The sequence below is a fragment of the Equus przewalskii genome, chromosome 13 (assembly GCF_037783145.1).
Source record: "Equus przewalskii isolate Varuska chromosome 13, EquPr2, whole genome shotgun sequence".
Taxonomy (NCBI): Eukaryota; Metazoa; Chordata; class Mammalia; order Perissodactyla; family Equidae; genus Equus; species Equus przewalskii.
In genome coordinates, this window is record NC_091843.1 from 36,528,124 (window position 1) to 36,543,073 (window position 14,950).

The 14,950-nt window shown below is 44.2% G+C and overlaps 1 protein-coding gene across 8 annotated transcripts in view; it reads left to right on the top strand.

Annotated features, from left to right (window-relative positions):
- SIL1 (SIL1 nucleotide exchange factor) overlaps window positions 1-14,950 on the top strand; it is a 254,164-nt gene that overhangs the window by 64,929 nt on the left and 174,285 nt on the right. For 2 of the 8 annotated variants that reach the window (XM_070570772.1, XM_070570773.1), the window contains 2 exons: window positions 144-245; window positions 2,677-2,744. The exons of 3 other annotated variants lie outside the window; for them this stretch is intronic. In XM_070570772.1, the coding sequence (XP_070426873.1) occupies window positions 2,683-2,744 (62 nt within the window). In that variant the 5' untranslated portion in view covers window positions 144-245; window positions 2,677-2,682. The remainder of the gene's footprint in view (window positions 1-143; window positions 246-2,676; window positions 2,745-14,950) is intronic. 3 more of the 8 variants (XM_070570774.1, XM_070570780.1, XM_070570776.1) reach the window with 2 other exon arrangements.

Below are 14,950 nucleotides of genomic sequence, written 5' to 3' on the forward strand. Positions count from 1 at the left end.
ATAATGTTATTATAATGGCATAATAGTTATCATTATAATAATAATCTGGCATAGCTTTTGATAAGAGGAAGATCCTGAAAGGAGTGCAGGGGGAAGGGTTAACCTTGAACTACAGCACAATGAATGCGTGCTTAACCTTGCAGGAGATGCCATGTGGATGCAGATGATTCAGGTATGGAGTTGCTATCCTCTCTACATAGCTAGAGGAGCTGTGGAGACTTCAACTGGGGTTGTCTGCTCTGCAGGTACTGTCTTTCTCATGGTGTGATGGAGCACCCACCATCCCATGGTTTAAGGTACTCTGGGTTGCAGGATTACCATCCCAGCACCCAGCAGCAGTGGGTTCTGGGAAAGGCAGAGACTTCGTCTGTGTGGATCTTTTTGGGATTTTCAGAAAATCCAGCTTCATACCCATAGCTACAGCAAACTGCGCTTTCTACAGCAAACTACGCTCCATACCTAAGGAGTGGTGAAGTACCCTAATTATGTCATACTAATGGTGGCGAGCTGTGCTTGTGGAAGATGGCCTTTCCTTATCTAGAGAGCTTGCTGGAGCTACATTCCTGTTCTGGTTAGAAAGGTGGTGATGCAGGGTTGAGGAGCAGAGCTGGACTCATAGATGACCCGCAAAGGCAGCACTGGGGTAGGAGAAAGAGTCTTTGGATTCAGGCAGACCTGGGTTTGCTCCTGACCTTGTCATTCACTGGCTGTTGGACAAGTTGTTTTAACCTCCCTGAGCGTCAGCTCCCTGTCTGTGTATGTGCTCCTCTATTTCTCCTTTGTTTTTCACTAACAGCCCTGTCTCTGAAGTACCTATCACTGTGCTTGCCACTAAGTAGAGCTTAGTAAATGCTTCTGGTCTGCCGCCCCCCGCCCCGGCCTACCCGAAAGAGTAGAAGGGCAAGGACAAGACCCTCCTGCTTCTGTAGGGAATTTTTAGAGTTTTAAGTGGGCTTCCTCAGGTGCTGGGATTGCTTCTTTGAACCACCATCTCTAGACCTCCTCTGAAGCTGCCTCATCAGGGGAGACTTTGATATTTAATGTTTGGGCACATCTCTGCTTTATCCAAAGAGTAAAAGACAAGGTTTAAAATCCCTTTAGGGAACTACCTGTATACCTGCTTCTGCCTCAGCCCTCAGCAGCCTTGCTTCCCCTCCCCTTTTTCCTTTGGGTGGGTCATTTGGGGGCGCTGCCTGCTCTGGGGAGTACTTGTTTCTTGCAGAGGCTGCTAGTTGTTTGGCTCAGTCTCTTTACTGGGTAAAGGTTTTTGTGTTTCTTTCTGCCTGGGTCTTTGCTGTGGACTTTTATTTTGGAAGCCAGAGCACTCAGACAAGGTGATATCTTTTTAGACTATTTTTGGCTGTAGGCCAGCTTATCACTATGGCTACCACTGCTTAGAGAAAGGCAGGACATAGACAGTAACTTCTATAAGAAATTTGGGAAGAGAAAGGGGGAAGGGAAAGAATAGTTTGGCTTAAGGTCAGAAGGGGAGAACTGCTTCTCTAAGCAGAGCCATTTGATTTGGGCAGAGCTTCACTTCCCTTCTCTCTGAAATTTTTCTTCTTTTAGTCAACAAACATATATATAGTATCTGTTACATTCTAGACACTTTGGTAAGCCCTGAGATACAGTCATGACCAAGTCATATACGGTTCCTGCTCAGAGCGTGTTGATGAATATAGACGTTAGTCAAATTATAATTACACCCATAAATGTAAAATTATAATTGTAATAAATGTGTTGAAAGAAAGGAATGTGGTACCATGAGAACGTTTGATAGGGATTTGGCTTGTAGGGAAGGTTTTCTTGAGGAAGTGATGTTTGAGTTAAATTGTGAAGAACAAGCAGTTGTTTACTAAGCAAAGCAACATGAGGTTGAAGAGCGTTTCAGACTGAGGGCCCAGCTTTTACAAAGGCTCCAGGGTGGTGGCAGAGGGCAAAGAAGCATGACTTCTATGTGGAACTGATAGAAAATGTGGCCGGAGCACAGAGAGTGAGAGGAGATGGTTACGAGATGAGGCTGGCGGGACTGGCAAGGGCAGGCCTGGTCAGACATGGCAAGGCATTTTGTGCTGACCTGGAGAGCAGAGAATCCTTTGGAGGGTTGTTAGTCGTGGTTGTGGTGGTGAGATGATTGGATTTTCAGTATGAGCAGATCACTCTGTCAGACGGTACATTGGATGTGTTTTGACAAGGGAGTGAGAATGAGGATCAGAAAAAGAACATTACTGTAGTTGGTTGCTTGCTTTCCTTCAGTCAGCTAAATGACGATCTTGAGACTGACCTCCTGAAGTGTTGCCATGTTCCTCCTGAGTCAAGTCCTCTCTCAGTGCCCATGGCCAGTGTGTTGGGGCCACCTGGCCACTCAGCAGACATAGTGGCTCAGAGTGCTGGTATTTGGCATTTTTCCACCTTCCCAGAAAAAGGCCTGGATGTTTTAGGCCTGTCACTGGTTAATATCTGACAGCAACAAAGCCCTTTGTAACCTGTTGTCTCACCATCCCTCTGTTGGCTGTCACTACTGGGTGAGGGCTACCCTTTCACCTTGGACCACTTCAGTCACTGATGTGGGTAACTCCCTGAGATGTGGTGTGCTGAGTTAGCAAAGCCAGCACATGTGGTTTGTGTAACATTCAGTTCTGGTTGATGTAGTGTGTACATGTTCTCTCTTGGCAGCAGCCAATGTCTGGAGGGCCGGAAATGGGCTGTGGATATTCTCCCATTGTATATCCAGGAAGACTCAGGTATGGAAGGGACCTATGGTATAAAGAAGCCTGGGCCAGAGTCACACACTGTCAAACCAAGTGTAAAATGTGTAGTAGGTGGTTCCAGACTCTAGACCAGAGCCCTTCCTCAGCAATACTGTGCCCTTGTCCACCACTCCTTTCACATACTCAGCTGGAAGGCTGTGTTGCACAATGGTTGGAAGTATATGACCTTTGGACTTGGATAGACCTTAGTTAGAATCTCAACTTTACCGCCTACAAGCTGTGTGACTTTGGACAAGTTACTTCACTTCCCTGACCCGTAATTTTCTAACTGGGGAATAATAGTAGTACCTACCTCACAGGGTAGTTATTGTGAAGTATCAATGAGAATAGATGAAAGGTGCTTCGGGTCCTTCACAGGGTAAATGTTGAATAAAAGGTGATAATGATTGTTGTTATGATTTATTTGGATAACTTTTGTTGTTTGATTTACATGTCAGCTGTGTGCTGGACTCCATGTTGGGGATGGTATAAAGATATGGTCTTCGCCTTGAGGTGCTCAGTCTTGTGGTCACTTTTTCTGCTATTTGTCTCATTCTGTTTGGTCATGCATCAGCAAAACAAGGAGTCTCCTAGAGGGGATCCAGCTCAGATGTCCACTTGGTGACACTTTCTCCTTCTTCAGGCCTCCTCTTTTGCTGCCCCCAGCCTCTAGAAGACCCTCATTCTTGTTTCCTCCCAGCTTGGGGGTGGGGGGTTCTTGGTGAGGTAGCCCTGCTTCCTGCTAGGACTGCACCATCTGGAGCAGCCTTCTCTTTTTGCTGCCTCATGAGTCTCCATTTCTGATAGTGAACATCCCTGGCTCCTCTTATTTATTCCTTAAAACTCTATTGTTGCTGCTACTTTTCCTTTGTAAAATACTGTGTAAGAAAGGTGACATAAAAGAGACCGTGAGAAATAAGCTGGGTTGTATTTTCTGTAAAGGTTTGTTCAGTACCAAGTTATTGAAATAAAATACTCCCCAGTGGTCTCTGGGATAGAGGTGGGGGGATGACCTTTCTAAGGAGACTACATTTGGTGAGGGTGTGGGGGAAGGTTAATTTGATTCCTTGGGGATTGGAAAGGCAGGGGAGAAAGGACAGAGCCTTTCTCTGAATTGGAGCCTATATTGGCTGAGAAGATGAGAGGATGTGTTTGTCTAGAGTGTCTAGAGCTGAGTGTGCAGGCCCTGACCTGTACCCGTGCTTTGTTCCTCATTCACGGGACTCGGGGTTGCCATGATGAGTTTATATGTCCCTTCATTCACTCACCATCTAGTAAGCTTCATGCACTGTATTCTGTAGGAAGAAATAGAATTCCACATCTGGTAATGGTTAGCTTTTTGACCTTGTTCTGGTACTTCTGTGAGTCAGTTTCCTCATCTGAATAAGGGTGTACTGATGAAATGAGATAATGCACATCATGTGCCTTGCACATGGTAGGTGCTTAGTGAATGGTGAAGAGTATAATACCTTCAAAGAATTCAAACCCTATTGGGAGAGAAGCCATGGATGGGACAGTAGGTGCTGAGAAAGGCTGGCCAAGGGCCTGGAACAGTGAGGTTGGATTTGGGTTGTTAGGGAAGGTTCCTGGGAAAGGTATTTGGAGTCAGGCCTAATCTATGTCCCTCATTGGGGAAGGTGAGTGACTGCTTTGATTATAGGGAAGGCAATAGGCAGAAGGCTTGAGTGGTAACCCAAAACAACTGTTGTCTCTTTTCTCTGTAGGGAAAGGGGGTACAGTCATTAGAGCAAAGTGTTTGGGAATCCGAACTCTTTCGAGGGAGACTGACCTGAGTTCCAGCCCTGGCTCTGCCACGTATATGCTGGGTGGCCTTGGACAAGTCACTTCCCCTCCTCTCTGAGTTTGGTGTTCTCATTTGTAAAAGGGAAATGATAATATCTATTCATAGTGTTGGGTGAAGATTAAATAAAATAATGGGGGCTGGCCCGGTGGCACAGCGGTTAAGTGCGCACATTCTGCTTCTCGGTGGCCCGGGGTTTGCCGGTTTGGATCCCGGGTGCGGACATGGCACCGCTTGGCAAAAGCCATGCTGTGGTAGGCATCCCACGTATAAAGTAGAGGAAGATGGGCATGGATGTTAGCTCAGGGCCAGTCTTCCCAGCAAAAAGAGGAGGATTGGCAGCAGTTCGCTCAGGGCTAATCTTCCTCAAAAAAAAAATGTATATAAAACACTTAGCACAGTGCCCTTCATATAGTACTGTACATATTCAATAACTGGTAGATTAAAAAACAGTTAAGCATTTTTCTCGGGAAATAAAACTCTTCTAAACTTCTGTGGCCAGATAAATGTTTTGAAAAGTCAGTCTACATCTTGGAATCACTTATCAGCTTCCCTCAATAAGTTCTTAAAGAGCACATCACTCTCTAGCCGCTCACTCTCTGCTGGCTTACCATCATACTTAGAATAAAGTCCAAACTCCCTACTCTGGTTACAGGCCTTTCATGAGCAGACCCCTGCCTGCCTGCCTGCTTGCCTTGGCAGCCACATTCTTTACTCTCTTTCCCTCGCCTTCTATGTTCTGGCCACAGTGACCTTCTTTCTGCTCTGGTACAGAAAGCCTTTGCTCCAACTCTACCCTCTGCCTGGAATGCTCTTCCCTCACCTTCACTTGATTGGCTCCTTGTCATTCAGATCTCAGCTCTGCTGTTACTTAAGAGAAAGGCTCTTCCTTTCCTCTGGTGTAAAGTAACTACTTATGTCACTGTTACATAGCCATGTGATCTTTTTCTTGTTTGGTTCTTGTTGAATCAGTTTTCCCTCCCCAAGAATATAAGTTCCTTAAGCACAGAGACCATGTCTGTCATGTTCATAGCTGTATCTCAGTACTAGGAACAGTGCCTGGCATATAGTAGATGATCAAACAACATTTGTTGAATGAATGAGCTTGTGAATGAGAATGGATTGTTATTATTCAGAACCTGGGTACACAGATGTTCATACTCATACTGCTTTGTTTCCTAAATAAATGTGATCAAGATGATTATCTTTCTTATTCATTACTTATTAAGTGTCCTCCCCTCTCCCCCTCACTATTAATTGGAACCTTCTAGGGAAAGCCTATTTTTCCCTGGCTTCATTTTATGTGGCTCTCTTTCTTCCTGGCATGTTGTTATTAGAAAGGGGAGTTTGTGTTTGCTGGGCTTTGGTCATTGATTTTTAGGTTTTCTGTTATAAAGAAGCAAGTTTTAGTGCCTTTGCTTGGAATAAAACAAACACAAAAGCTCACCAGGACATGGCAAATTTATCTCACTCTGATTTTCTACCAATGCCTTTTGCAATACTACCTAAGTTCTAGACAAGGGCGTTAGACAAGAATTGACAAATTGACAATGGCCAGATAGAGACAAATTCACAGAATGTGAGTGAGTAGTAGGGTGAGACATGGAGAGGTCAGAGGGGGTAGTGCTTCTCTTTCTGGCAGTGGTCTGTTTTTTTCATGGCAACTATCAGCGGTATGAGTGAGACTCTGGACCAGTTAATTGTTCCTATTGCAGAGGGCCTGTACCCTAAGGAGCTGCAGGGACTGTATGTGGTCTGCTCAGTGCTGGTGTGTGCATCTGGTAAGGCCTAGGCAAACCTTTATCTTTGCTTTGCCAGGGAAGCACTCCAAGCTCCTGGAGTAAGGAGGAAGTGGGACTCCAGCCACCTTTGTAAATGTTTGGGTCCTAAATGTTATTAGTGCTCAAAGACCTGGTCCTGGATTTAGAGGATAAAGTTCTAGGCATGGATATGAGGAGGAGAGGGTTTCTGGAGCAGGGTGAGCCAGCAGACATGGGCTTATATTCCTAAAAAGGTTCTGTGTTTATTGAGAACCTTAGTCCAAGAGGTAGTTGTCTCCACTCATCCTAAGGCTCCCTTTCTCCCACCGAAAGCTGCCTTCTCCTTTCTCTAAGCACATGGTTATCTTAACCTGCCTTAGATATTGGTGACTCTTCGTTATTTATAAAGTTGCCAAAGGAAGGACATTGGACAGCTTCCTTGTCAGCTCTCTCCTTTGCTTATTTTCCTTCTTTGAAGGACTTAGCTTTGTGGCTAATTCAGGGTATTTGGTCACTCTTCCTACTATGACTAAGTCAGTGTCTTAACTTTCTGTAGTTACTGACCATCCTCTATCCATCTGGGGTAATCTTTAATTTATGTTTAAACTTAGAAGTTCACTTTTAGTGAGGTCCCCCTTCCCTTTTTTTTTTAAGGAAGATTAGCCCTGAGCTAACATCTGCTGCCAATCCTCCTCTTTTTGGTGAGGAAGACTGGCCCTGAGCTAACATCCGTGCCCATCCTTCTCTACTTTATATGTGGGATGCCTGCCACAGCATGGCTTGCCAAGCGGTGCGTAGGTCCACACCCGGGATCCGAACTGGTGAACCCCAGGCCACCAAAGCAGAACGTGCAAACTTAAGAACTTAACTGCTGCACCACTGGGCTGGGCCCCCCGCTTCCCTTTTTTTATGCAAGAATTTTAGCTCTAAGAAGATTCTGGTACTAGAGGTGGCTCTTTGGTAGAACAGTGAGTGGCTCTCTCAGGCAACTTTCTCTGGGCTCAAAAATCATTATTAAGCCTCTTCTCACTTCTTTCACCTCTCCTCTTAAGAGCTAAACGATGATCTCTGTTCCTTTAATCTTTTCTCACGTGCTCTATTTCCTGGCCCTCGTGTTGTTTTTGCAATTCTTGTTCAAAGGAGTGTTTTCTTTGAGAATTTTTCACAGCTTTCTTCTGGCCAGGGTTGTAGGTAACATGTTAGGCTTAATCTCCTCCACCTTCCAGGCTGTGAAGGTGTTTTTTTTCGTGATTTTAGAAATGTGGTTGGGGGGGCCGGCCCGGTGGCGCAGCGGTTAAGTTCGCACGTTCCGCTTCTCGGCGGCCCGGGGTTCGCTGGTTCGGATCCTGGGTGCGGACATGGCACTGCTTGGCAGCCATGCTGTGGTAGGCGTCCCACGTATAAACTAGAGGAAGAGGGGCACGGATGTTAGCTCAGAGCCAGGCTTCCTCAGCAAAAAGAGGAGGACTGGCAGTAGTTAGCCGAGGGCTAATCTTCCTCAAAAAAAAAAAAACAAGAAAAAAGAAATGTGGTTGGGATGGGTAAAATGTACTGTTGTACTTTCTCGCACCATTTGACTGTCATCCATAATTCTGTGTCATTTAAAGGTGGATCAGCCAGGGAGTCTCCAAATGGGAGATCCTAATTTTCAGGGTTAGTGATGGCGTAAGTTTCTGTGATGCCTAATCAGGCTACCGATTTTTTTTTAGATTGAAGTTTTTTGTTTTTCTTTTGGTTAAGAAGTAAATAAACTTGCACTTCTTTTCATTTTGATTTGCATTGATATTTTCTTCTTTCCTTAAATCCTGAGTGAGAACTACTTCAAAACCAGTTGCCAATCTTCGTGTTCATAAGGATTTGGAAGATCAGGTCTCCCATCCCTGCTCCTGTATCTTTACCTGTGCATCTGATAGAATAGTAGACTACTATGGAAACAGCTCTCAGATATCTCTCTTTTCTTACATATGCACACACACACGAACACATTCATTTTCTAAGGAATGGACACTTCTCTAAGAGGAATTCATCTTATTTCATGCAGATGCTTTCCATTACAACAAAATTCAGGAGACTTTGAAAAATGTAGAATTGGTGAGATCCCCACTCCCAAGGGCCTCAAAGCTCTTAAAATAAACCTTAAAAAACCTGCTACTCAAGAGCTTCAGCTCTGAAAGTAGACAAATTACAAACCTGGTACAGTAAGATTCTCCTTCTCTCCTCTGATCTTCTTCCTTTTTCTCTCTCAATTTATTTTAACATCACGTTTCATGGTCTTACCTTTCTAGAAAGTTAGTTCAGTCCTTCCTTGCCGGCTCTTAGCAGGAGAAGCAGCAGGGCTTCCAGCTCTAATTTATGGTTTACGTTTCTTCTCCATTCTCTCTCTTTACTGCTCCAGTTCCTCATCTCCCAGCATCCTGTTGACCCTTCCCCCATCAGAATGGAAAGTGTCACCTCAAGTGACATGTAGCTTTGGAATTTGATGTCATCAGTACTACCCTAGTGATTTGGGGAGAATTTGGGAGCCAGTTTTGTGTTTGTGCTGCAAGATGAGGAAATGGGGGCTTTTTTTTCCCTTCTTCTTTCTTTCAGTACCATCTTTGCCCTTGCCTGCCTAGCCCCAGTGAGCCCTGTTTCTAGGGGAAATGGAGATCTTTACCATGATTAGTTCTGGGGCATTATCCTATGAAGTTACAAAATAGCATTTCAGAGCAAGATGTCAGGGAGTCTTCCTGTGGTTCCCATGGAACAAGTCAACCTTCCAGTTTACATTTTTTCAGCATCTTTGGGGGCCCATTTGAAGAGAGCTAAAGCAATAATTAGGACCAGGCAAAGAAAACTAATTTGGGGCCAGAATATTTTAATAAGAAGCTTAAAAATTCAGAACCTGCTGATACATAATAAATAGGAGTTTGAGCTTTGTTCTCTTCTTACTTATTCCTTCCCTTTTTGCATTATTTATTTATTTATTTTGGTTTTCTTCCCAAGACTTGGGGACTCTCCATTATTCCCCTGGTGGTGGAATAAGGAGCTTGTTGGTGCCAGCCTGCTGAGATTCAGGCATGTAGAGGGAGCAGAGGTGTCTGCCTTGAGCTACTGCTCAATCCAGGGGTTTTGGTTCATCCAGGAGAAGGGGTAAACTTGCTTTCATTTGTAGATTCATTTGCATTTTTCCCAAGGATTCTTTGGGACTGACTGTATTTTCCAGATGATTCTCTCTGAGAAATGAGGAATGAAAGATATTTTCTGGATGGTTCTAAGAGCATTTTTCCAGTCTTTCTGAGCAGTCAGAGCCTCAAGCTAAAGATATATGGATATGTCTCTCTCTCTTTTTTTATTTTAAAGATTGGCACCTGAGCTAACAACTGTTGCTAATCTTCTTTTTTTTTTCTTCTCCCCAAAGCCCCCCAGTACATAGTTGTAGATTCTAACTGTGAGTGCTTCTGGTTGTGCAGGACGCTGCCTCAGCATGGCCTGACGAGTGGTGCCATGTCCATGCCTAGGATTGGAATCAGTGAAACCCTGGGCCGCCGAAGCTGAGCGCGCGAACATAACCAGTTGGCCATGGGGCCAGCCCCCTGGATATGTCTCTTTAAGTTCTTCTCTAGGTGCCAGTAGGAAGGTCCTCAATTTATTTGGGAGTCGGGCAGTTTGATACAGTAATTTGGAGGTTGGGCTTGGTGACCTTGGAAAAATGACTTAACCTCTCTGGGTCTTAGCTTTCTCTTCTGTAATAGGGGAATAATGATGGTACCTATGATGTAGGGTTGTTGTCAGCACAATGTCTGGTGAGTAAATACTTTCTAAATGTTAGCTGTAATTGTTACTTTGAAATACTGATGGAAAATCAGATTGAACCTTTTTGGCAAGAGAAAAGAAGGTAGGAAGTTGCTAGAAGAACCATGAAGGAGGATATGGTGTTGAGGGAGAGAAAGAAGTACCTAGCAAAAAGAAAAGTAGGAGAACTCTGGGTACTCTAGTGAGTTACCTATTATTTTACTACATTAATAACTCCCAGGTGTTCCCCTTTGCTAATCCACCAAGCTGATTGTTCTTCCAGAAACTGTAAGCAGGTTACTGGCTCCTCAGCAAAGTTTTAATAGCCACAGCAGCCACAATGTTCTCCATTACCAAGATATTATTAGTTTTACAAAACATTCTGCTGTGTTTTGCAACCTGCACTTTGAAGTGTTATAGATAATTAAAGCTGAAACGTACTTGTCAGAATAGGTTCAAAAAGTGCATTTTGGGATGCTATATCTTTGCCCTGACAATGTGTTTATTAGCTTACTTGTTAATTCCAGGATTGGTTAACTTGAGGCACCTCTGTGCCAGCCTGCTCACACCAACACTCACCCTGAAGGCTTCGAGAGAGGGGCTCAGTATGGCTCTCTCCTCTCTGTGTCCCTGGAAAGTCATCAAGTGGTGATCACGGGGCAGGGAGGGGAGACTGAACTACTTGTGGCTGATAGTTCTCCTCAAATGTGTCTGTGTGGGAAAGAATAAATCGTGAGCTGGATGGAGGAGAGCAATAGAGGTTAGTGGCTTCTTGATGTTTTGGAAAACAGTCAAATACAAACAAATAAATTAGATAAAAACCTTTGTTAGACAGTTTGGTTTGCTTTCTCATCAAGAAGTTGGACTCTGGGCTGTTTCTTTTCACAGCTGATAATTAAAACACTAAGTTGTTGGTTTGGTCTCTGGTAAACTTTTGCTGTGACATGGGGGAAGAAAGGAGAGAGGCTTGTCTGGGGCCGCTGAATAGAGAAACTGTTAGTGCCGGTTGCTTCAAGTCTTGGCAGAGTCTCCCATCACACAGTGCACAGGTCTGGCTTGGGGAGTCTGCGTGCAGAAAAGGAGCAGGGTACAGGGCTCAAGTGTGCAGACCTGGAGTCACAAGGACTCAGGTTTAAAGCCTGGCTTTGCCACTACTAGTTGGGTATATTAGTTTCCTGTGGCTGCTGTAACAAATTAATGCAAGCTTGGTGACTTAAACCAACAGAGATTTATTCTCTCCTGCTTCTGGAAGCCAAAAGTCTGACGTCAATATCACTGGGCTGAAATCAAGGTGTTGGCAGGGCCCCACTGCCTCCAGAGGCTCTATAGCAGAATCTTCCAGCTTTGGTGGCTGCTAACATTCCTTAGCTTGTGGCAGCATCATTCCAATCTTCAATTTTGGAATCTTCAAATCTCGCTGCTCCATCTTCACATCACCTTCTCTTCTGTGCCTGTGTCAAATCTCTCTCTGCCTCTTTCTCATAAGGACACTGTGATTGTATTTAGGGCTTATCTGGATAATCCAGGATAATCATTTTAAGATCCTTAACTTAATTGCATTTGCAAAGACCTTTTTTCCTTATGAGGTAACATTTACAGGTACCAGGTATTAGGACTTGATATCTTTGGAAGGCTATTATTCTGCCTACCGCACTGTATGACCTTCGCAAGTGACCTTCACCAATATAAGTTTGTTTCCTTATCTGTAAAATAAAAATGGTAATCATATCTCCTGCACCTCATTTCCATGAAGCTTAAATGAAATCTTGCATGCCAAATACTTGGCACAGTGCCAAGTATGTAGGCGTACCTAATGCCTAGTATTATTACTTATACATATATTGCACATTACTACTATTGTTATTTAGCCATCTTCTGTAAAAGGGAGAGGAATAGTTCCCTAAGAGTTTGACTTGGGACAGTCCCCCCACCCACCCATCATGGCCCCCGTAGCCCTAGAATCTTTGGCTATCACCTCCTGCAGTCCCCAGTTATGTCCCCAAGGCCAGCCTCTTACCCAGTCCTCCAGTCTCCTTTCTCAGTGCATGGACTATCTTTGGGAACAGGCCTCACCCTTCAGGTGTGAGGGTGTTATGGACTGAATGTTTGTGTTCCCTCAGAATTCATATGTTGAAGCCCCAACCCCCAGTGTGGCAGTGTTTGGAGTAAGGAAGAATTAAAGTTAAACAAGGTCATAAGGGTGGGGCCCTGATTATAGGGTTAATATCCTTAGAAGAAACACCAGAGAGCTCTCTCTCTCTTTTTTTCTTCTCCCAGGCACTGAGGAAGGGCCATGTGAGGACATAGGGAGAAGGCTGCTGTGTACAAGTCAGAAAGAGAGCTCTCACTAAGCCAAATGGGCCAGAATCTTGTTCTTGGACTTCTAGCCTCCACAACTATGAGAAAATAAATTTCTGTTGCTTAAGCCACCCAGTCTATGGTATTTTGTTATGATAGGTCTAGCAGACTAATACGAGGGTGATAACCTGGCTCATACCCACTTGTGCCCAGACACCTAGAGAGAAGCTTGGACTCTGGAATTATTCCCAATTACTATTCAAGACAATTTGCTGTGTTGCTGCTTTCCTATGGATAATTGTAACTCCATAACGAAGCATGGAAGAATATTATTTTTACAGTGGTATTTAGTATCTGATAGCTATTAGCCAAAAGGTAAGTGTCCCCAGTGAGGTACTGTAAATACATTTTATGTGTTCTATTACCTGCTGTTTCACGAACACATCCCTGAAGCATTTTAATCTTGTTTTTCATACTTGTCTTCAAGTGAGGAATTGTTCTGATTTGCAACTTTGGGGGATAATTACTATGTGCATTAATTTCTGTTCTTTTTCCCCCTCTATTTATTACTGGTTTCTTGAGAAAATTTTCCCCTAAATCTACACTAACTGGAAGACAAGTCACTTGATTAAAAGGGTGTTTTACAACACTAGTTTCTCTGGCTCCATTGGCACACTGGTGGGAGGGCTGTGTTGGCGTCTTCTTAGCTGGAGTGAAGGTCTCCCTGGTCTGGGCTCAGATGAGTAAGAGGCTTTGGGGGACCTCTAGCCTCATACTGCATTACAGAATATTTTTTGCACTGAAGTATTCCTGGGGAAGGGGCAGAGGAGGCTTACCTGGTTTTCTTCTTGTCGGAGATTCAGTCATAGACGTTAATCGAGCCTGTGTTATGTACAGGACATTGTATGCAGCCCTCTGGGGAACATGGTTCTTGGCTCATGGGGGTACTCACTATATGTTGATTAAGTGACTGTGTGGCTCGATAGAGTGGCCTTAGCATTCAGAGAGACTGAAGGGGCAGACCTTGGGTTCAGTGCCTGGGGGCTAATAGGTGAAAGGTGCTGTAATATCCCTGGAAATGTAACAGAATTGGGAGTATCCTCTTGAGGGCCATGATGTCCTAGCACTTGGATCTGCAAGAGGAAATAGTAGAGGAGAAAGACTGTGTTAACCATGGTTTAGTTTCATTTAATTTTTTCTGGTGTTTTTGCCTGAGTCCCCTCTTTTCATTGTAGACAGGAACTGTTATGTATGTTCCGTGTAACTGCAGATGTTTCATAAATGTCAAGTGATCAACTAAGACAGTTGAGGGAGGAGATGGAAAAATAGTTTAGACAAGTTGGCTCAGGATAGGGCTGAGGCAGGGATATATGTGAGTGAGATGCCTGGGAAAAGAAATAAAGAAGGTGAGAAAGCAGAAGCCAGAGAGGATTTGAATTAATCTAGAACCGAATGGGAGCCTGGCTTAGAGAAGTCTGATCTATGTTAGATACGCAGGGAGAGAGCACTAGAGGGATTTCTGTAAGAATGAGGAAGGACAGAAAGCCGTTAGCCTGGGATAGTGGGGGAAAGGGAACACTGAAAGTGCTGTGATAAGGAAGTGTGGGTGTTGTGGCAACACCTAATCTTCTAGTGGGGAGGGTCGGCGAAGGCCTCCTTGAGGAAGTGTTTTTTAGGACAAGTAGGAAACCTTTAGGATGAGTAGGAATTTGCCAGATAAAGAGGAAGGGAAACATTGTTCCAAGCAGACATGTGCAAGGGCCTGGAGGCTGGGGACAAGATGTCTTAGAGCACTGGAAAAAAAGTACCATAAGGCCAGCTGTAGAAAGGAAGAGGAAAGAGACAAAGCTGGGGCCGCCGATCCAGGCTGGATGGTGGATCACCTGGGTATGGAATTTGGACTTTTTCCTAAGGGCCCTGGAAAACCGTTGAATGGTTTCAAGCAGGAAAGGATAGGATTAAATTCACGCTCTGGCTATAGAATAATCTCTCTAACATTTAATCAAGGTGTGTACTTGTAATTTGCTGATCTTTTACCCCAAGATACTGTGACACTGCAGCAAAGTCTGAGTGTCACTGAGTGCAGGAGCCTGAAGTGTGGTAGAGAGCTTGGCATGCTGCAGGCCTGAGTCTGTGGTGTTTGATCTCAGACTCAGAGCCCAAGTCTGTGCTGCTGAGCATGTGGTGTTCAGGACTGTTAGCTCCCACCTCTTCTGTAGCTCTTGCCGCTCTCGCCTCAGAGTCCCTTCACAGCAGCTTAAAATTCCTCAGCCACTGTACCTTCCTCTGCTCTGCGCTCTCTACAAATTGAAAATTTTTATGATAATGTCAAATCAATAGAAAAGTTTTGAAACGTAGGATTGAGAAATAAAGACCACTTTGCCTTTTCTCCCTGCAAGGGAATTTGAAAAATATAGAAATTCTAAGTTATATGTTAAATATCCTTGGGGTTTCCTTTCCTTTCCTTTTGAAAGTTTTTTACATTAACCAAAAACCCTACAGAGACACTTGCGGTAAGATAATTCCTTTTGGCTGGAGCTTAAGTTCCATGTTGTGAGCTTTTTAAT